The sequence below is a fragment of the Watersipora subatra genome, chromosome 5, assembly GCF_963576615.1.
Source record: "Watersipora subatra chromosome 5, tzWatSuba1.1, whole genome shotgun sequence".
Classification (NCBI taxonomy): Eukaryota; Metazoa; Bryozoa; class Gymnolaemata; order Cheilostomatida; family Watersiporidae; genus Watersipora; species Watersipora subatra.
This window is the reverse complement of record NC_088712.1, coordinates 27700084-27722458: the sequence shown is the minus strand read 5'-3', so window position 1 is coordinate 27722458 and position 22375 is coordinate 27700084. Positions and strand designations below refer to the sequence as shown.

Below are 22375 nucleotides of genomic sequence, written 5' to 3'. Positions count from 1 at the left end.
ATAAAACAAAATAAAGGTTTATCATTATTTACACCATTTTGCATTAACATGCAGCTGATGTTAAGTTTTAAAAACCAATGCAATTATAAAAATTTACAAAATATATTATAGTTAGTAACAAAAATATACAGTATGGCCAACTTAATAGTAAAAACCTGTGGGACAAATGATTTAGAAAGTTTAGCAAAAGCGGTGTTCTGTTGGTAACAATTAGTCGAGAGAACTTACAATAATGTCTTTAACCGGGGAGATGTCATAATGCGTGGTAGTCATTCAGAACAAAGGCTGAGTATTCGCCAACTATTAGGTGAAGGATATTTTTACTCTCGTGTGAAGGAGATAAAATAAGTAACATGTCTGCGACGTTTGATTATACAAAAGTAGATTTATATGAGGTTCTTGGAATTGCCGCCGATGCAACGGAGAAAGATGTTAGTGTTGTTTATCACATTTACGGTTTTAGATATCAATCTGTTATAATATTTGCTATTAACATCCAAGACAAGCTAATCATCAAGCTATTGTTGTCAACAAGGAATCGTCATAGTCCAACCAAATGTTTCGGGATATTATTGTGATATATTTATTTGCCTGTTTATAATAATTGGTTGATTATTTTAGTTATTATTCTGAATAGTGTCACCAAATCAAAGGTAACACGCATGTTGTTAATGTTCATAGAAAAGAAATAACAAAAGATCTACCTTCAGGTATTACATCTAAATGTCGATTGTTTGCAGATGATACTTACTCGATACTTACTCGATAGTAATAGTACACTTGTAATTAGCCCCAGGGGCATTGAAAAAGTGTCTCAGAAGTAAAAATTTGGTTAATATTATGGTTTACCTAGATTCCAGCATTAGGCTGAGTTATGTTTCAGTCTGAGATTTAAGTCTTGAGTCTGCTTGACTTAAGACTGATGCATTACTTTATAATATTCGAGATAAAAGTAACATTCTTCGAATTGACCTTACTAAACTTGAGCTTTGGGCCAAAACATGGCAACTATTTTTTAATGCTAAAAAGTGCTCAGTACTTTAATTGGGGGAAATAGACTCACAGCAAACGTTTTTTTGTAAGTGGAGAGCAGCTCCAGAATGTCAATTTCCATCCCTACTTAGGTTTCGATTTGAGTAATGATCTCAAATAGATATACATTATATAAAGAAAGACATATAAATAATGTTTTTTCAAAACTTCCAGATTTCTTGGAATGCTTAAAAGAGTTTTAAAAGATGTAGACATCAAAACTAGAAAAGTAACTTACGAGACCCTTGTTCAACCAATTCTTGAATACGAGTGTCATGTTTGAGATCCATACCTGAGGGATGACATAAAAAAATTTGAACAAATTCAAAATAGAGCTCTTCGTTTTATTTTTTGATTGAAAAATACAGTTAGTTTTACCTTCGAGCTGACACAAATTTTCCTTCACTGTCGAAGAGAAGACAAGATAAAGGGCTAAATCTCTTTGTAAAGGTGAAAGCAAACAATGTCATAGAAGACTCAATTGATATTTTTAAAAAGCACTCACACAATACAAGACAAAAAAAGCTTGTTTGTCCCAGCTATAAAAACTATTGCATTATTCAACTCTTTCTGGCCAAGAACAACCAGAGACATTCGCGACAAACCAAGTCTAGATGTAGATGAGGGAGGTACTTGCAGAGTATTGTATTTATTTTCTGTACTGTCTTACCTTTAATCTAAACTGCAAATTATTACTATTATAAATTATACTAATTAATAAAAAATTCATATCTATATGTATATACATAACCACTAACAAAAGTAAAATCAAAACAGTGTGCATAATTTTTTGCAAAGAGTTCCCACGCTGTCGCCTCATTTGGAGGACTTTAGTGGGAAAATGTCTGATCTGAACCTACGTGTCTTTCACTGTAGCTTTTTACCAAAAGCTTTTAAAGAAATTAGCAGATCAAAAACTATTAACTTAGAGCAACAATACGTTACACCTCTACACAAGAACGGCTGAGCTTGCCTGTACTGGTCTGAATAAATCCTAAAAATGAATCTAGCTTTTGGAAACTTGAGCTGAGATTGTTTACACTGGTATTTATCTGAGGCACATCTCTTACACCCCTAGCTAATATGTGCAGATGTGGATTACAAAACTTGAGTAAAAGTAAGAAAATAAATCTCGAAAAAAATGTAGTAAGAAAAATGCTTCGTAACTGTTTTAAGTGAAATACGATCAGTAATTGTTAGTATTAATTATAATCAGGTTATTGAAAGAAACATCAGTAACTAGTAAAATGTAACACTAGCGACACTTGAAGAGAGCTAATGAGAAAAGCTAAGTACTTCGGTATAATCTATGTCAAAAAAAGTTTAGTCTTACTATAAACGCAATTGTTGCAGTTGTTACATTCAGCTGTCCCTTAGGTTTCGGACACTTTGGAACATTTGAGCCAATTGCCTCAAAGATAGTGAGCGCTCAGAAGGGCATCGTCTAGTGCCGAGTTAAAAAAGAATTATATGGTGTCGATGAACTAAAGACACTAATGCTTAAATTTGCACAGACCAGGCATGTTGAAAACTTGGTTGATGCAGTGTAAAATTGTTAGTTTGTCTAAAACGCATGTAGCTGCGCTTCAGTAGCCATAAGCAGTAAGTGTATATTGCTGGCTAATGATCGGAATAGCCGGTAGTAAATATTCAATATTCTGTATATTGCTAACTAAGCATGATCGATTCAATCTTTTATTTGATCGAAAATGGTCAGGTTTGCTAATGGCCAAGTTAATTGGGTTATTCTCTGTCAAATCGGCTCCTCCATTACTGATGCATATGAATGAGACTCTTGCTTTTAGTCAGCTAGGCCGGTGTTTGGTCTAGCTCATCTTAGGCTGCCCTTGATTTAAGCCAGCAAGCTCCGCATTTTAATGTTGAGTTTAGGTACAGTAAACGCTGATACAACATAAAGATTCTGCTCTGAGAACGTTTTCATGATAGGAATTTTACGTTAGACGAACAGTGCAATACTCTAATCAAATTCCAAAATCATCTCAAACTTCCACTTGGCCCTTTGAATAGGAAAAACCAAACACAACTTTTTAATTTAATGACTGTACGGTAACTGTGGTATTGGCTTGTATTGACAACTTGTCTCCTTTTTTGTCACTTTCATTTGGTTTAGTGTTCTACATCAAGGTAATTGAAGCTCACACCTTGAATATAAATTTGAGTCGAGGATTTTTCAGTCAGCAAGGTCTGTAGTGGACATGAAAATATTGTTTTTACAGTCATACCTCGACAATGAGTGCCCCAACATGCGGCAAAATCGAGTTATGAGGAAAATTTGGAGCAAGTTACTGCCTTGAGGTGGGAGAAACTTTAAGATGCGCATACGAGCCGGCTCTCGATGGCCATGAAGTGGCCAAGTATGCTGAGAGGTCGCTTCAGAGAAAAGCATCAATCGGTGGTCCTCATCGCATCAGTTTAAAATAGGACTAATTAGGTCAGCTAAAAGTTATAATGAGAGCAAAACACAAAGCATCAAGCCAAAAATGGATAATAAAAAATTAAGACGATGGCAAAATTAAAGTTACGTTTAATAAAAGATTACTACTCTACAACAATGTTTAGTGAGCTAAATTTGTTTAACGTAAATTCAAAGTTTATGTTATGTTAGTAGCATCACAATCACAAAAGTCTATCGTCGCTGTGAAGGCTCCTTCACAACACCTTTAGTCACTATGTCTTCCTCGAAAGTAAGAACTCCAAACAGTACTATACATAATAATGTTACATTTTATTGCAGATTATAACCACTGAATTGGTTAATAGTAATTGTTTTACATTGTGAGTGCAGGTACTAAATTACAACAATTAAAAGACTCATTTTTCCGTTGCAATATTCCATTTATAGGTGTTTTTTCCATAGTATAGCAATGCATCAATGAAGGAAAGACAATGTTACATCCAGTCAGTACATTACAAAGCTACAAAATGTTCTGAGTATTGTGACTTTTTGTTAAGCTTTTACAAAGTTTCAAACACGTTCTTGAGATAACTTATTACATAACATCATACTCTCCATAGATGGGTGCAAAGAGAAATGACTCTTGCAGAACCAAGGCCAATAGAGTGGACATCACAATATATTTGAAATGTCACCTCAGTTTGTATATCTGATTCAAAACTTATTGCTCCATATGAAATGATAAATTTGTTTCAACCTAATAAAACATTCATAGCCAAAAGTGGTGAGGTGTGTTTGACATCATTAAATACATACATCATTTAATTTGTATACAAATTACTAGTAGATAATTTGTATTTAGTAACTCTATATACAGGAAATATTGCTTTGACATTTGAGCGCATGGACATACGAGCTCAGTCCTAGAACGCATTAAGCTCGTTTGTCAAGGTATGACTGTATGTCTGAAATAGAGTGAAATTAACACATCTATTTACTATCATAAGACCGATGTCTGTCTCTCTGCTCATCTGCTTTTCCAAACCCGGGGTTAGAGGTTAGGATAAAAAGATTGATTTCCATGAGGCTCCAATTTGTAACATTCAGATTAGTAGACCAACACTATTACTCGCACCGATTGACTCTTCAGTTATTTTTAGTAATTGTACAGCTACTCTGCTTTATCATGCGATAATCTATCATGGCACGCTAAACTCTGAATGTAGGCTACTAGTTTAAATAGGTAACACGTCGTTCTATCTCCCAAGTGCAGCAAAAGAGGAAACGTTAGTTTCAAGGGTAACTATGAAATTCTCGATATTCAAATTGAATATGGGAATTTGTTCCAACTTGACGCTTTACGTTGAATCAAGTTACATTTTAGAAACGAGGATGTTCAAACATAGTTTCAAAATTCTACAATTCAAGTTGAAGTCAAGCGTAGTCAATACTATAAACAATTTACTTAGTGCATCTCAACTCAAAGCCGTGCGTATAACCACTAACCTAACTCAATTCAGGACCAACAGTTTAGAAGATCAAACTTAATTATAGTTTGTGATAAATGCTAATAAGTACAGTCGTCCTGTTAACTCCAATAATCAATTTCTTGAATCTGCCTGTACTCCTTGAGTGTACGCAGGCTTGACTGATTCCTGAGTTAGTAGTAGAGATACTAGTAGGGTAGAAATACTAGTAGGGTAAAGACACTAGTAGCGTAGAGATACTAGTAGGATAGAGATATTAGTAGGTAGATACACTAGTAGGGTAGAGATACTAGTAGGGTAGAGATACTAGTAGGGTAGAGATACTAGTAGGGTCAAAATATGCTCTGTGTGTAACATCTTGTTTGATTTCAAAAGGTAAGTCAGATGACAAAAATCTTAGTAAAGATTCCGTAAAGTTACACCCATCCATATTGATCTATTTCCTTGAAGCTTCTTTACTGATTTCCCACAGGTTATCAAAGCCTACAGAAAGAAAGCTCTCAAGTACCATCCAGACAAGAACTCTGATGCCTCAGCGGTTGAAGTATTTCATAAACTGTCCAAAGCTTTGGAGATTCTAACTGATCCAGCTGCAAAGGTGGGCCTCCATCTCAACATTCTTCTATTTAGCAAATGGTTTCTAGCAAATCGATTTAACCAATGCATGCCGACTGTCTGATGAAACAGTACCTCAAAAGTTACTGTTTCATAAGACAGTCAGCATGCAAGCTGATTGGTTGAAAGCACCTTTTCAATGGGCCTGGCAAAATTTTAACATCATTCCCGATATGCGAATTGCGTTTGTCTATCTTCAATGCCGTGAGGTTTTTCTGTCTGGTTATAGATATGGTGATATGTTTCTACAAGTTGTTGTGATACTTGGGTACATCGTATGAGGATTGTTGAATAACTAATTTTTTATTGGTATGATCTATTTGCTGCTCTCTCTAGAACAGCAAAAACTCTCAACAATTAAATTTCTGCAGGCTGCTTATGACAAGGTATTGAAAGCACGAGCTGCTGCGAAGTTAAGGGAACGAAAACTTGATGCGAAGAGACAAAAATTAAAGCATGGTACGTTTGTTGTTCTATATCTCTGTATGGCGTGGTAACTGAAATTTTCAATGTTAATTTTCTATGAATATGATAACTCTATGATAACCCAAAAACATAAGGATGTCATCAGATTGTCTGCGAATATGGAATATGCATTTCTACTCTAATTGCATACCCCTTAGAATTGCAGTAGAATTATGGTAGTAAGGATTGAAGACCCTGAGAACCTGTATGTAGGTCAAGGACTCGCTGACAGCGATTACACATTACTTATAACGTAGTCTGAGGTCTTTACTAATACCAGGACTCTAGGGCCATGATCGATCGTCAGATGTACCAATAAGGATACGCACAATAATTCCGAACTCTTAAAAGGCAGATGACTGGTGGAGTGTCAGGGGCAGAGCAGGAAGTTGCGGGTTCAAATCCCAAATGACGCAATTTTTTTCTCAGCCTCCCTCTGTGGCTTCAGATGATCAGGCTTATTATTGTAAAGATTGAAAGGCTCTGATAATCTACCGCTTGCTGCGCGAGTGCCGATGAGTATGAAAGTGTCACTATCGGCTTCGTTTGCGAAGGCACAAGGCTGTCGTTAGACGACTGCATATTCATAATTCTTGCTTCGAGAATTCGCATAACTGCTCTTCATATGCGGAAATATTATTAAGTTTCCATCCAACAATAGCCTAGCAACACCCTGTGCACCAGTGCCTAAGCATTATACTGGGCCGACAAGCAGATCATGTTTTCATAGGGATCCTGTTTCCATACATGTAGTAGAGCAATGGCGGCACAACGCCTTAGAAACCCAAGACCTATACGCATTCAGAAGTGCGACACTGTTGGTCGCTAAGGTCGGTTTCTATGGCACAAAGTCAGCGCATCGCGTGAGGGTGTCACTTCCAAACAGCGACACTGAACCATGATAGAATGGGAATGACATGGTTGTTTCCATGATGGCATTGCAGCGGTTTTTAGAGGCCCTCGCTTGATGGTTGTTACTCAGGCTATACTTTGAAAACAATGTAGAATCAAACTAATGGCCTCTAATGCTTGTGAGTGTAGAGACAGTTCTTCTTCAGTTAGAGAGAACTTACAGGTAAATCGAACTGGTAATGTGCTCTTAGAAGATAAGAACATATACGAGTTAGTTTAGACTAGCGATGGGTGTGGTAAGGGGGGCCAGAGTGTCCAATAGCACCTTACCGCCTTACTCGGGTGAAGTATTCCATTTAGCCGGTATCTCACCATTATACCCCCTCCTATTACGAAGTTAGCTCTAAGTTATTTGTTAACTAATTAAATCTTTCTTCAATTTAGAAATTGTTTCCGTGTATGTTTGTGGAATCAAAAATCATGGTGTTTGTAATTATACACAAACACAGCAAATAGAGTGCTATGTAAATGAGATTAAGTGTTGGTGAAGGTTTTTATGTAAAAGTAATTCTGTGTGACTAGTAGTCCACTGTGTGACTAGTAGTCTACTGTGTGACTAGTAGTCTACTGTGTGGGGATATGAATATAGTATTATATGACCCTGTCTGGCTCTCACTCCGCTTCATACAATTCAATTGCTCAGCTAAAGTTGAGAATGAAATGTTGACATGTTCACCTGCTACTACAGGTCAACCTTCATGTTACCTACATGTAAGATACCAATACTTACATGTAAGATATCACGACCTACATGTGAAGTGCTTTCATGTTATACATGTATACTAATACCCTGGCATCTAGTGTGCTGTCAGAGACGGTCATTTGTGTGTCACGAAAGTACAGAGGATGAATGTGTCCACTATTATTCTACAAATCTAGCCAGTGGTTGATTAGTGCAGATGGTAGACTGTCAGGCTGCCAAGTTGATTTTCATGAGTTCAAATTCTGTATGTGCAATTTTTTTAACTTCCAGCCATGTTTTCGGATAAATGGACGAATGTATATGGGCTTTTATTCTAGTAAAGATTTAGCCTTTTTTTCAAAAATAACCCACTTTGATTACAAATATGAGTATAAAAGCATTGGTATCGCTATTGGCTGCATTTGCAGGGCACCTTTATGCTAGTAGGATAAAGAATTGAAGTCTCTGAGAACCTGCATGTAGGTAGAAATAGTGTGTAGAGTATTTTTCCTGTACAATTTTGCTTATGAACTAAAATATTACTTGAAATGACTTTAGAGTTGGAGGCACGGGAACAGGCAGGTATAACAGACGAACAGAAGAGAGCGCAGGCGGCACACAACCTAATGGCCGAGGTAGAGCGGCTACGAAAGGAAGGAAGCGCACTTTTGGAGAGAGAGGCATCCTTGCTGCGCCAGGAGCTACAGCGACAATCAGAGGCAGAGACTCTCCCTACAAATAGTATGTCCGTTTACACTTCGACATTGGGTGGTTTCTGGGAAAAACCTGTGTGAAGAAATTCCTATAGATTTTTTTTCTTTGAAGTAAATTTAGTTCAAAGAGGAAACACAGGCTAATGATTGTACCTTGAATAAAACCAGCTTATTTCATTCAATGTTCATTCTATGGGAATTTTTATAAAGTAAATATATCTTCTGTGTCTGTTGACAATTAAAGATAACTGACTGAGCCCTGAGAAAATATTACTTTATTATTATCTTGAGACTTTCATAAGCGCACTGAGGTGTATAAAATCATCAAATGTGGCCCAACATGTTTGCTTGCCACTATGAAAATTTTTTTGTGGTATATGCTTAAAGTAGATAATTATTAGCTTATGACTTTTTATTAAATTATTCGTTAATTTTTTTGTGAAAGCTTTTTATTAAATTTCTCTAACTGTTTGATAGATTGAAAAATTATAATAATAATTTTAGTAAATGCTAGAATGGTAAGCTTATAAATTTAACTGTTTTATCCAAACAGATCTCACAAGAACTGATCTGCTGACACCATGTTGTGTACAGTGTCTTTTACATCTAATCACAAAATTTCAGATCTATCACAGCATCATTCCTGTTGCTGGCTAAGATATATGTACGTAATCCGCTACAACTTGACAATCCATGGTCTCACCAGTTAATTGATTATATATGTTTACCTCACGCGTTATCTATATAAATCTCAAAGTTTGTCGTCTGGTCTGTCTGTCTGTCTGTCCAGTGATTAGTATTTAGCAATGGAAAGTCTGTATCACAGAAGATTTGAAGATTCGGAATCTCTCGTTCACCAGGCAATAAATTAACTTATTTAGCTACGCGAGGTGCAATGGATTCAATGGTCGATATGAGTCATTATCTTGGTTACAATATGCATCGTGACTCTGCGTTACACGCAACATCACTAAAGCTTGCTCTCACCGTTCTTATTAGTAAGTTTAGCAAAAGTATACTAGCTTACTCAAATTAGCCATTGGCAACTACATTACCTGCCACTGTTTATAAGCGTTTTTTTATACCCGTGCAACACAGAGTATTTGCCTAGTCTACTAAATAAAGACAAAAACTCTATCTGTACGTTTGTCTGTTTGTCTGACCAGAAATTTACATCACCATAGATTCTTAAACTACTTTTCTCATCTCAATGAAATTTCTATAATCAGTTTCATCGACGATTGGAGAAACAAGCATAAAAATAGTATAAAAGAATTTTAATAACTGGCATCAGTGATGATCAATAACCAATAGTTGGAAAGACATTATTTGTTAATAATGATAATAGAAAAAATCACATTAAATGGTTATCCCACGACCAAACGAGCGGAGCGAATGTTTGAGAGTTTTATGATAAATGCATGTGCACACAACTCACAAAAATTATTCATCAACAACGTCGCAAACCCTTGTACCGAAATCTCATCAACAAATTTAACCATTTTTGTGTAGAGTCTTTTATGTATAATAACGATACAAAACACATAAAAACATATTTAAATATGTTACCAAGTCTTTGAAAATTGTCGACATATTCCTAAACCTTACCCATCTGATCGGATTATACACAGATAGACAGATTAATTTGGCCGAAAATCGTTATTAAAACTTGCCAAGCCTTGCTTTTATCAAAATTAAGACCGGCAAACGAACCGCCGAGCGACAGAGAATAGAACCATTAAGTCGGTGAAACCACCAAACCTAGCTTCCAAGTAGTTGGATTACAAGAGTGCACCACCACTCCCAGCATTTCACGAAAGAATAACGTGCACATTTCACCAGTCTATAGCATTGACGAATTGCCTAAGGTTTCTGTAATAATTAACGTAGAAGTACAGAAATCGTTTCTTTTTTGCCGATTTCAAAGTAACTGACATTTTGGAAACTTTTGAGTACTTTGGTATTCTAACTGATGTCCAAAGCAGTGAAAGTAAAAGAAATGATGATGATATTTTTTCTAACGATTCTTATGAGATTATTACAATATTTAATTATAAGTTTGGATGACTATTGAAGTGTTATAGTCACACTAACAACATCGATGATGGGCAGTATGTTACTGTTATTATTTCTAAATAGTTTTGTTAAATAGATTTTCTAAAAATCTATATAAATATCACAACTTCTTGATATTGTTAGCTATGACGTTTTGAAATGTAAACAAAATTGTGCATTGGTTTTCTATTATTACTATATTAATAATATTGGTTATTCTAATAATATCAGTGCATTTTACTTCTAATATTGGCCAATATTGCATTTCTCCTATTGCAGGGGAGAGATATAAACATATAATATTTTCTTTTCATTATTGCTATTTGTTGTATATAATAACACCCACACCCAGTACATTACAGCTACCATTGCAGTTATCCTATTGCACTGCAGTGCCATTTGACTTCTAATATTGCATTTCTCAACCATCAGTACCCTTTCTTTTTTTTCCAATATCACTTTGGTCGTGGGCTGTATGACAGGGGAATTTCTAGTACAGTAGAATAGTTACAGTATAATATAAACTGTCCCCCTCGTCGCGCAGGCGAGCAACACAACAGCTTGTCACAAGACGTACTGCACCTGATGCATCAGCTGCACTTATAGGGAGTTGTTCTCTTCCGTCTATGCGGCTCGGTTGCGATGTTATGTCGGTCGCTCCATTGGTAATCATAACGAATTTGGCGCAAAAATTTATGTAGAAAAAAATAAGATTACAACGTTTAACCAGCGACCAGTCTCTGCGGTAAACTTTAGTAGAACTTGAGAACTTAGGCAACAACAGCGACTAAATATGTCGTTATTTGTGCGCTCAGTCAGTTTAATTTCTATTTTTGTATCAGTCAGTTTTATTTGTTCTTATGGATTTTATTTTCAATTTATTTTATTCTTAAGTTCTACTAAAGTTTACAACAGAAACTGGTCTTTGGTTAAACGTTGTAATCTTATTTTTTTCTACATAAATCTTTGCGAGAAATCCGTTATGATTACCAATGGAGCGACCGCCACAACATCGCAGCCGAGCCGCATAGACGGAAGAAAACAACTCCTTTTCAGTGCAGCTGATGCATCAGGTGCAGTACGTCTTGCGACAAGCTGTTGTGTTACTCGCCCGCTTGACGGGGGGGGGGGGGGAGGACAACTCCGCAAAAAACAGCAGTTTGTCAAGACAGGCTAACATGTAAGGTATCTTGGTACCTACATGTAGGTACCAATGCTTACAAAAAAAGATGAACAAGAATAAAACAAAAGATGAGACAACTCCTACTTTTGTAGATTGGTATGTACTATCGTCTGAAAAGAGTTTGTACTAAAACTAGAGTTTTTACTAAAGAGAGTTTGTCAAGCATTTAGTGATCGGTTAGTGTTAGTAGAGATGTTATATTTTACTAAAATTCAAGTCAGCAAGTTTCATGTATGATGCAGAGCCCAGTGAGCCAATGAGAGTTAAGATTAGATGGAAGTGTCCCAAGGATGACCCGACTAATGGAGGTTACAGCTCAGAAGTTATCCGTTGCATTTTTGAGAAGGTAAATCGTGTTTAGTTTTCAGTGACAGACCTGTGTATTGTCTCCAAGCTTTATCTCTGTTTTCGTAACAGTTTTACTGAGCTTAGATTTTGTATTTTGTTATGAATTGTCTTTTCAAAGTAGGTGAATATAAAAAGCACCACCGAATCTTGCGTTAGAGTAACACAAATCACAAAAAACCTGTCAGAGACATACACAACATAATTTATCATAAAAGCGGACAATAGTATAACTTTGTGCTTGATCAAGCCAACTAAGGTCTAAATGGACAAGATACAGTATCACACTTTCGTCAGATCTATACATTTATGGATCATTTTTGTCTATGTGATCAAAACCGATTTGCAGCACAAACAAAATATTTTTTTCTGTATTGTTTTAGTTAGTTCGGATGTCTCATTATCTTTACTAGTCGCTGGCAGTCTAGTGTACTGTGCGAAATAGTCAAGTGTAATAGCTATGTATGTAGTTGTACCATATGTACAACTGGTTGAATGCCTGATCTTTGCACGGATAACTGGCTAAGTTTCTTTACCTAATAAATTCGAATATCTTAAGCTAGTAACTTAAGCTCGTCTAAAAGCCGTGAAGCAGGCTCGTAATCGTTACGTTATGCACCATGATATCTAATGCAATCATGATCTTCAAGCCTGCTAGTAGGAAACAATAGTATTTTTGCAAGCGCTTCAAGCATGCGATTATAACCGGTGTAATAAGTATGTGCGTGATTATTCCAAAGTATGGCAAGGGCATTGTAGCAGAGTGGTTAGCTCACTGTCTGCAGAACAAGAGGTTGTGAGTTCAATTCCACTGTGAAGCGGGTTTTCATTCCTATAAGTTTGTCGCTATAATTGGACATGGGGATGACAAACACAGATTTATATATAGATTATTCAGAAATGCCATTGATTGTATAAGCGTGGTGTTTGAGTGTTGGTCTGATGTGCTGAAAGTTGGGAGTTCGAACCTCAAATGATGCGATCTTTTTCCCAGAGTTGCTTTCAAATCACTTTTTATGACTCAAATCAAATCATATCCGGCGAACTACAAATCAAATCCCCCGCCCTTGTCAGCAGATTCGAAGCAAATCAACTTAAGTTGAATCAGGTCCATAACCAATTCAAATCCTGAATCATTTGCGAAGGATTTGAAATACTCTTTCAAATATAATATAATAATAATGTATACATAAATGGTAATGTTAAAACTATGCATATAATATAATTATTACATTATACCTACTTGGGTAAAATGTTGTAATGCTATTCATTTATTATTTAAAATAATAAATTAACGTAAAATTTTATTTAATATTAATTTAATAATATAATAAATAAAATTTCTATTTATTTTATCAATCAATTTCTACCCAATTATAATATATTAATTTATATTCATAAACATTGTCATTGTTGTGAATATTGAATGTGCTTGCGACATGGAATAGTATGGTATAGAATATTATATATTATAATACTATATATTATGATATTCCATTCATTCATTCATGCCGTGGGCACAGCACAAGTTTTTTTTACTAGTGACTGTGATATTAGAGTGGGATAGTCACAACCAATTTCTAGCAATCAAATAATTGGCATCAAAGTGTTCAATGCCAGCGCCACAATTACGTACATGCCTTTGCAACAACTTACCACAGCTGCGCATGTTGATTTCTTTTACACACACGACACACGGTCCTTTTCTTTTCTCTGTAGAGGGAAGCGTGCGCCTCGGTATTGATGGTGCGTATTTCTTGCCAAAGTTCTGGCTAATTTTGTAAACGTAAAAATATTTCAAATCAAATCACCATTTGTGTCAAATCAGTACCATATGATTTTTTTCAAATATTTGAATATTCGAATCAGCATGATTTGAGGTGATTTGAGAGCAGCTCTGCTCTAATCTTCGACCATGGCTTCAAACAGACGGTCACGTCTCTTATTATAGTAAAGATTTAGGGTCTTAGAGATGACCCCCATTTACAATTGGAAAAATATTGTTAAGTCCCAGAAGAACGTGATAGCAAGCATCCCTTGAACAATGTTAACATCGTTATTATGGACCGCTAGCATTTGACAGGAGAGAGTTAAAACTTTTTCACCACTGCTGTTCTTTCTGTGAAACCATGCTGGTAGTTGCACAGAATAGACTGGTATGAAAAATGCTGCTGTCTAATGCGCTGCTGCTTGGAATTCGACAAATAGTTTTTATCAAGAAAAAAATGTGATAGCGAGCAACTCTTCAACAATTTTAATATGATAAGTATGTTAGACCGCCTGTTTCAGTTTCCTTTCATCATATCGGATTACTTGTTTGGCCAGCAGCATGTTGCTGAACAGATTATTCTATGCAGCACCCAACATGGCTTTACAAAAAGAATAGCACATTCACTGGTCTTATATCTCTCTTGCTGAATCGTAGCTATGTGTAACACAGTCAATGCTGAAGTGCTGATGGAACAACATTTCTTAGACTGATTAAAATGTGGAAATATGAAAATAAATATTAAATGTTTACAGTGTTTGCCAATACAATGGTGTGACTTAGCACCTGTCTGCTCCTGTCATTTACCACATGCTAAGCTTGTCAATGATCGATCTCCTGATGGTCAGTGCATTTTCTATGATATGTTTTATACGAGTAACATTTTTTTGAAGAGATGATTGTTGTGTTTTTTTTCATGTACCAGACATATACAGTGCTGAACAAAATATTTGGGGCACCACTGGGACCAAATTTGTCATTTCATTTGTCTTTCATGTGGATACTGTAGATATCGGAGCAAAGGTTTAATCACATCTTCGTTTACTGAACCATTTTCATGGTAATTCAACTTGGAGAGGATTGTTAAGTCACTTGCTGGAGGATTTAAACCTCCAGCTAGTGACTTAACAATCCCCTTCAAGTTGAATTTAAATTTGAAGGAGTAAACCTCTAGAAAGAAAAGAATATTTGGGAGTTTTGATCGGACAAGTTCTCTTATTAAAATGCGACAATTGGTGGTACTTGTAGATATGCTCCCTTAAAGATGTTTTTACGCAAAATTTATTAGGTTTTAATCAGAAAGTATTAGTGTATTTCTATTACTCAAAATTTTTTTATGTTCGAGCTGATCTGACTGCCAGGATGTTTCAAGATTTAAATAAAAAACCTGATTGCGGTCAAAATGCTCGGATTCAAGCGAAAGTATGATTGTGAAAGTTTTCATAGCTGAAAGAGACTGACAGAATAGACTCATAATCCTGCAACTTGAACACAATAGTGCTTATCGTGTTATCAATAACGAGAAAGACAGTCATCCAACTAATGACTTTTTTTGTGAGTGTTTTAACCGCGATCAAGTTATATCGATTTTAATCTTGAAACATCCTGGCATTCAGATCACCTCAAACATAAACAAAATCACAAATGATAGAAAAATGCTTATAATTTATGAAAAAATTTACTAAAATGGTGCGTAATTTCATGTTGAATTGAATGGTGTTTAACTTGACCAACAAATGATACAATTGAACTCATTAAATTATCAACAGTATAAGAAATGAGAATATATATAGATTTGAGATCTATCTGTAAAATATGAAAGTTATTAACTTCACTGCTAAAAATCTATGCACTGCTGATTGTGTTTTCCAACTGTACTGTAACAAAGTTTCATAAACTTTAGTTTATTGCTAACCAAACTAGGTCATACCAAATTAGGTCATACGAAAGTAGGTCATACCAAAGTAGGTCGATGAACTAATAAACTGCGCATGGTATACTTGGTTATTGATCTATTATAGTTTGTGTTTATCAGTTTATCGATAATTCTTATTTATAGATTTCAAGTGTCGATGACTCTTTTATTAGAGGTTATTAATATTAAAAGTGGTGCCGTCAGTTTTTAAATTTTTCAAATTTAAATTAGAACAAAGTTGAATTATGTTTAACTTGACAAATTCATATTAATAGCCATGACAGAACTTGCAATACAAACCGAATATCATGTGTGGCAGTTGAAATATTTGTAAGTTATCATTTCCATTCATCACTGGATCTATTGTCAAACCATTCATCACAGGATGTGGGAATGTAGGATTATAATATTTGTTTGATAATTTTCGTTTACATCGAATCTGTTTTGGCTGTTTATGCTGAGCTGCTATTGCACCTTGTTTCCTGTGTTTGCTATTTTACAGTATGGTCCAGTCGAAACCGTTGTTGTGGGTACAAAAAGAAATGGAACTGCGCTTTTGGAGTTTGCTTCTTCTGAGTCATCGGTATGTCTATGTTCTTCTCTCTATGGTTAGTTGTTAGAAATTCCTATCAGCTCTCAACAGCAATACTAGACATTCAACAGCATTCGATGAATTTCTCTTCATTAGTCTATACATATGAATCTGAAAGTTTGTCATCTGTCTGTCCGTATGTCTGCCTGTCCAACTATAACTATTAAAATCTTGGAATTTAAAAGCGCTCTGCGTATTGGATTTGAACGCAGGGTGATTGCAATCGCAAGTTTCAAACCACGCGCTTAACCATTGAGCTATACAGTCCTTATCAATATGTCACTCTTATCGTATGCCATATACTGTACGTACACGCATATGGTACAAATGTGCAGCTCTTATTTATTAATTAATATTACCTTTTAAATTTGTTATCTTTTGAAATTGTTTAAAAACTAACTTTTTGGTTCTATTACCTATTTTTTAATTTGTAATTTTCAAGTGTGCCATTTTAATTTCAAATGTGCATTACACTTCTAGTTCCCGTTTTCCGTATGGTTCGATTGCTAAATCAGTAAGGGGAAATATTTTTTACGCGAAAAGATGTATTATCTCGAGTAGGAATTGCCTCTACATTTTCTCTTCGTTCGGTCAGACAAAGTACCAGACAAAGACAGTCCGAGATCTCATTTTTACATTTGTACCAGTATCGAGAGGTACCAGTATCGTCGTATTCAAAGTTTTGATAGATAGCTTCTCCCGGAACAGTAACCTTTTTTATACACAGACTTTTATGCACGAATTGTTGTTATTAATTCAACATGTTCAGGATTTTTATTTCATTTTTTCAGTTCGTATTAATTGTATCATTACCAAATCATCTTTTATTGTCATCATAACAAAACAGACATAATTTAGCTATTACTTGCTAATTATTTCACATTTTCATTTAAACACCTTTATAGTTTTTTATGTTCTTTTTTAATTTATTTGACCTGCACAAAATATTTTACTCATGCTATGAAGTTTGGAAGTTACAGTTGTTTGACAAAGTTTGAAAAACCTTTACAGTTGTTTTATTTTTTTCTTAACTGCACAAAACAATTTTCTCATGATATGAAGTTTGAAAGTTAGAATGGTAACTGTTGCTATAAATATTATGTTAAATGAAAATAAATTTTCTGTGCAAAGACTTTTATTACCCGGAATATGCCGTGCATTCATCTAGTATCTCATATGTAAAGAAAGAGTCTAGAGTTTGAAGTTGCCAGACATAGTCACTAGCATTTGTCAATGCTGCAAATCATCTGTACTGGGTTGCAGTACTACTGCAATACATCTGTACTGGGTTGAAGCACTACTGCAATACAGATTTACTGGGTTGAGGCACTACTGCAATACATCTGTACTGGGTTGAGGCACTACTGCAATACATATTTACTGGGTTGAAGCACTACTGCAATACATATTTACTGGGTTGCAGTACTACACCAATACATCTGTACTGGGTTGAAGTACTACTGCAATATACATATGTACTTGGTTCATGCACTACTGTGGCAATCTGGTGTGCCCCTATTCCGATGTTGATCGGCATTCATTCAGACAGACCGATCCTGCTTAAATTACTGTTGGCTTTTTTATTAAAGTATTATTGGTCAATGCTAAAAGTAAATTACTTACAAATTACAAATTGCTAGTGAAAACACTAGAACCATTGGAGACATTTTCAGGGTCTAATTGGTTTCTGTGTGTTTAGTCAGTGCTTTCGTGTTCTTCTGGATGGTCAGAGTAGAGGACATCTGTCCTGTATAAAGGTATCAGTAGTTGAGTGCAACAAACATACACTTTGTTTAAAGGATGCATGACAGAATCCCTCCTTACAGTCGCAAACAAATCCTCAACATTTGTGTCTGTGTAGTGGAATCTTCAAATGCTGTCTACAAAGTAGATAGATTCAAGACAAGATAGGTTCAAAAAAGATAGTTCAACCATAACTGTCTCGAACAACTTTTATCATGTTTACTAAGTAAATCAGACATGCTGTTTCCGATTTTGTACTCAAAATAAAGATTGGTCCACTAACTTTCAGAGTATTGAAGGCTTTTGTACAGCGTTTTAATATTGGTCTCGAAAACAACACGATCGGCACAACAAGCTCCGCCCATAAATACGTGACGTAACCTAGCTTTTTAGGAACGGAATTTAGGAATGTTTAGACCGATCTAGAATAATAGAGATGGGTGTTTTACAATCCATTATTATCTAAATTCAGTCTTAAAAATAATCTCGGTCTTTTCTTGAAAGGTAAATAAGCTATTTAACATTGCATATTTAAAAATGAGCTCAGAAAAGCGCGATAACAACGCTAGCTTGTGATTAAATTGTGCTTTTTTAAGCTAATTTTTCTCGGCGTTCAGCCTATTGAACATCATGAAACAAGCTGCGAGCAATTTTAAATAGTTTATATACCTTTCATAAAAGACAGATTATATTACAGGCTGAATTTAGTTAATAATAGGTTTTAAGACACCCATCTCTATTATTCTAAATCGGACTAAACATCTCTAATTTCCGTTACTGAAAAAGCTAGGTTTTGTCACATATTTATGGGCGGAGCTTGTTATGCCAATTGTGTCGTTTTCGAGACCGATATTAGAACGCTGTAAAAAGCCTTCAATACTCTGAAAGGTAGTGGACCAATCTTTATTTTGAGTACAAAATCGGAATCAGCGTGTCCGTTTTACTTACAAAATACGTTAAAAGTTGTACGTGACAGTTATGGTTTAATACACGCCTGTATACTGCAGGAGGACATTACAAAACCAGACAGTTTTTAGGGATGAGCTGAAAATGAAAAATTCTACATTTTTTTGTATATGTAAGATTGAAACATATTTTATTGACACATTGTAAACTTACTTATTGTAAGTGTATGTGACTTTAGAAATATTTAGAAATGTTGAATTAGTGACATATTAGGATTTATACTGTTGTAGTAAAACACAATAAACCTGAATTGTTTAGCAACTAAACAAGTTCAACTTGTCAAGTTGTAAATTATAGACAGAGTTCTACAAAAACATTGAATGTAATGTCCAAATGTCAGTGTGCATGTAAAAAGGAATTCCATGAGGGGATGACTCTAAATCTAATTAGCAGTTTCTGTAAACGCTTGTTTACACTTTTTCCTGTAACTAGCTACAAGACTCTAAATATAAAGTCTACATGAATAAACATAATGACCGGCAAATTGACAAGTAGGTCATATCCTGTTGTTTATCTAGGTTGACCTCTGTACCTTTACATGATGATAACAAGTTCTTGCTATCTGTTCAGCTTGTCGATGTGGAGACTGAAACAGGCTTTCAAACGCATCCTCTTACGGTCACATGGCTCAGCGGTCGACCAATAGAACAAGAGACCGCGGGCGAGCAAGAAACTTCACGCCCTGGACCGGAAGCAGCTAAACACAAGGTATGTTTTCAACACATTTCTCCTTGTTTGCTAACTGCCCTGTCTAAGTTTTTATATCAACTTGTTCAATCCCGTAAGATGCAATGTTGTTTCCAACCTTCCACCGTGGCTTCAAACACTTGGACACGACTCATGTTATAATAAAGATGGTGATCCTAAAAAAGAGCCTGCGCTGTTTCAATAAAGGACTTTGTGAATGCACATTTCTATTGGTTCTAATTCTTCTGTTGGTACTTCTATTGGTACTTCTATTGGTACTTGTCTATAGATGACCGTGGTGTAGCCCGATAGTTCTCAGTCTACAGTTCCTCAGTTTGCTCTTAGAGATGCTCACCGCCTGACTCAAACCTCCTTTATAAGTACCTGTACCCTTTCACCACCAAAGTAGTTCTCCATCTGCACACAATTAAATATTCGTTGAAACTTAATATTTTTTGAAGGCGCTAATAAACTGCCATAAAAACTATTGAAAAAATATTTTGATACCAAGTTAATCAGCATGAAATTTTACATCAACTGATGCCATAAAAATGTCACAAATATGTGAGAGGAGCTCGGACAGTTTTTCAACCATTTTTGCTAGGACCTTGAGCGTGTTCCGAGTTGGACAAGCTACCAATATTATTACAGCTTTCGGCATTATTATTGCTAAAAGTAATCTCTCAGTAACTTTATTGTTCAGTAAATAATCACCCAAAGTCTATGCGGCTACAATTAGTGAAACCTCCAGAGCCGTAATGCATCTGACACGACTGGTCATTGCAAGAAGGAAATTGAGATACAAAATAAAAGCTTGTGCAAAGCGAAACTAAGCTCAGGGTGGGATGTAAAAATCTTTTCTATTGGCTCAACGCTGGCAAATTATTGTTTCTTTTTGTTTAATACAGATATGATAGGCCGATTAATTAACTACTCACCAAGCGAAAGCATTGGCTCTTGGTCAAATGCCAAGGCTTTGTCAGGAGCCGCGGCAACGCACTAAACCTAACACTAAACTCTCGGCCCGTACCAACCATTTAATCGTGTTGTATTATGTGTAGACCTACTCAGCTAGAGAGGAGGCTGTGCCAAACCAGGCGTGTGATGGAGACTTTGAAGAACTGGTTATGTTTAAAATGCGGCAGGCTGAGGAGAGGAAAAAAGTTGTGGAACCGCCGAAAAATGCCGAAGGTGACACTTGATTATCTGCAGACGGTTTTGTTGAGTTTCTGATGAGACAGAGAACTCATGTAAACCAGGTGGTTAGGGAATCATTCTGGTGAGCAGCTGAGCTCAGTCTTCTACACAAACGTCTGTCTTCTGGTTAAATCAATCTTATGAGTAAATATTTTATATAAAGAAAAATATAACAATTACATTAATATTATAGCTGATCAGTTTCGGCTTGTTTCAGCACTTCAATTGATCTTTTTATAGTTTTACTGGACAGAAGGATGTTATGCCCTTTTCATTTTGTAATTAATAAATGATGTATTTAATTACATTTGTCATTAATAATATTCTTTCATTTTTAACAATAGCTGGTCAATTGAATGTAAAGTGACTTGATATTTTAGTGGTTAGTTCTGATTTTCTATACATATGGCCATAGGATTAAACAAGGAGTTTTTATTCTGATCCCATTCTCTGAGCTATTGTAGAGGAATTACAGTACTTCCTGCCAGCATTTCCCAAACAGACATAGAGTTATTCGTGCCCCGCTGACATGAAATGGGTAGCCTGAGATATTTGTCAGTGTTTAATGTTTGGAAACTAGACTAACAGACCACTTGCTGTATTTAGAGATTTTCTAGGTAAATGTTTAAAACATTGGAGAACTTTCCTTTATCATGCTCGTTAGTAGCCATGCCAATTTCTATCATTAATAGCAATATATGGAGGACAACTCCCTGTTTTGCGTATATATGGGCTCAATGATTGCTCAAAGCTTGGCCCGAGACAAGGAGGGATAATTTCTACATATATTGAAGCAGTTTAGACATTAAGAGTTTGAGAACTCCTTTTCTGTGAATAACATTTCATGTTCACTGATGACATCATGACATTTCTAGCGTAGGTCCACCTTTTCGAAGATTAATGCTTCCACCCGTGATGTGAGTTACTAAAAGAGACGTGACTTTTCACAAGCGATGTGGCTTTTCAAAAGAGAAGGCCTATTACCTTCTCAAGTAACATGACTTGGTAACATAACTTGTAATACACAACATCTCTTTGCGCAAGTATAATTTATTTCCACTTGAGTTGTGTTGATGCATAAGTGGTATAACTCCCTCTAGCCAAATGTTTGTTTTATATATGTCCAACAATTGTAAGCTAACTTCATTTTAACGATTATCAATGAATATATTGTCAGTGTTCGCACTGCACGGCCACATCTATAAAGACACTATAATACATACATGTATATCTGCTTTCTTCGATATCGAGTACATCATATATAGCTTGTGACAACCTATGTAAAATACTCCTTACTTCTATAGATTTATTACACTGTACTGCCATGATAGCTATGCTTTTCTAGATAACTTCCTTATTGCTATGCATATGGCTATATAGCACTCTATATAACCAACTCTATAGAGTGCTATATATAATATATAGCACTCTATAGAGTTGGTTATATAGAGTGCTATATATAATATAGCACTCTATATAACCAACTCTATAGAGTGCTATATAGACAACTTTCTACTTCATAATAAAAACAAAGTTAATTGACCAAGAATAAACAAAACACTAAAATATAATTGTCATTATTTATTTCTTTTAAACAAAAAA

General features: G+C 35.4%; 1 protein-coding gene across 1 annotated transcript; it reads left to right on the top strand.

Annotated features, from left to right (window-relative positions):
* The first annotated feature begins 340 nt into the window (after nt 1-340).
* LOC137396574 (dnaJ homolog subfamily C member 17-like) lies at nt 341-21458 on the top strand. Its single transcript, XM_068082887.1, has 8 exons — nt 341-431; nt 5408-5533; nt 5922-6009; nt 8168-8350; nt 11803-11906; nt 16091-16171; nt 19460-19597; nt 20638-21458. The coding sequence occupies exons 1-8, from the start codon at nt 354-356 to the stop codon at nt 20776-20778; spliced, it is 939 nt and encodes a 312-aa protein (XP_067938988.1). The 5' UTR covers nt 341-353; the 3' UTR covers nt 20779-21458.
* The last annotated feature ends 917 nt before the right edge of the window (nt 21459-22375 follow it).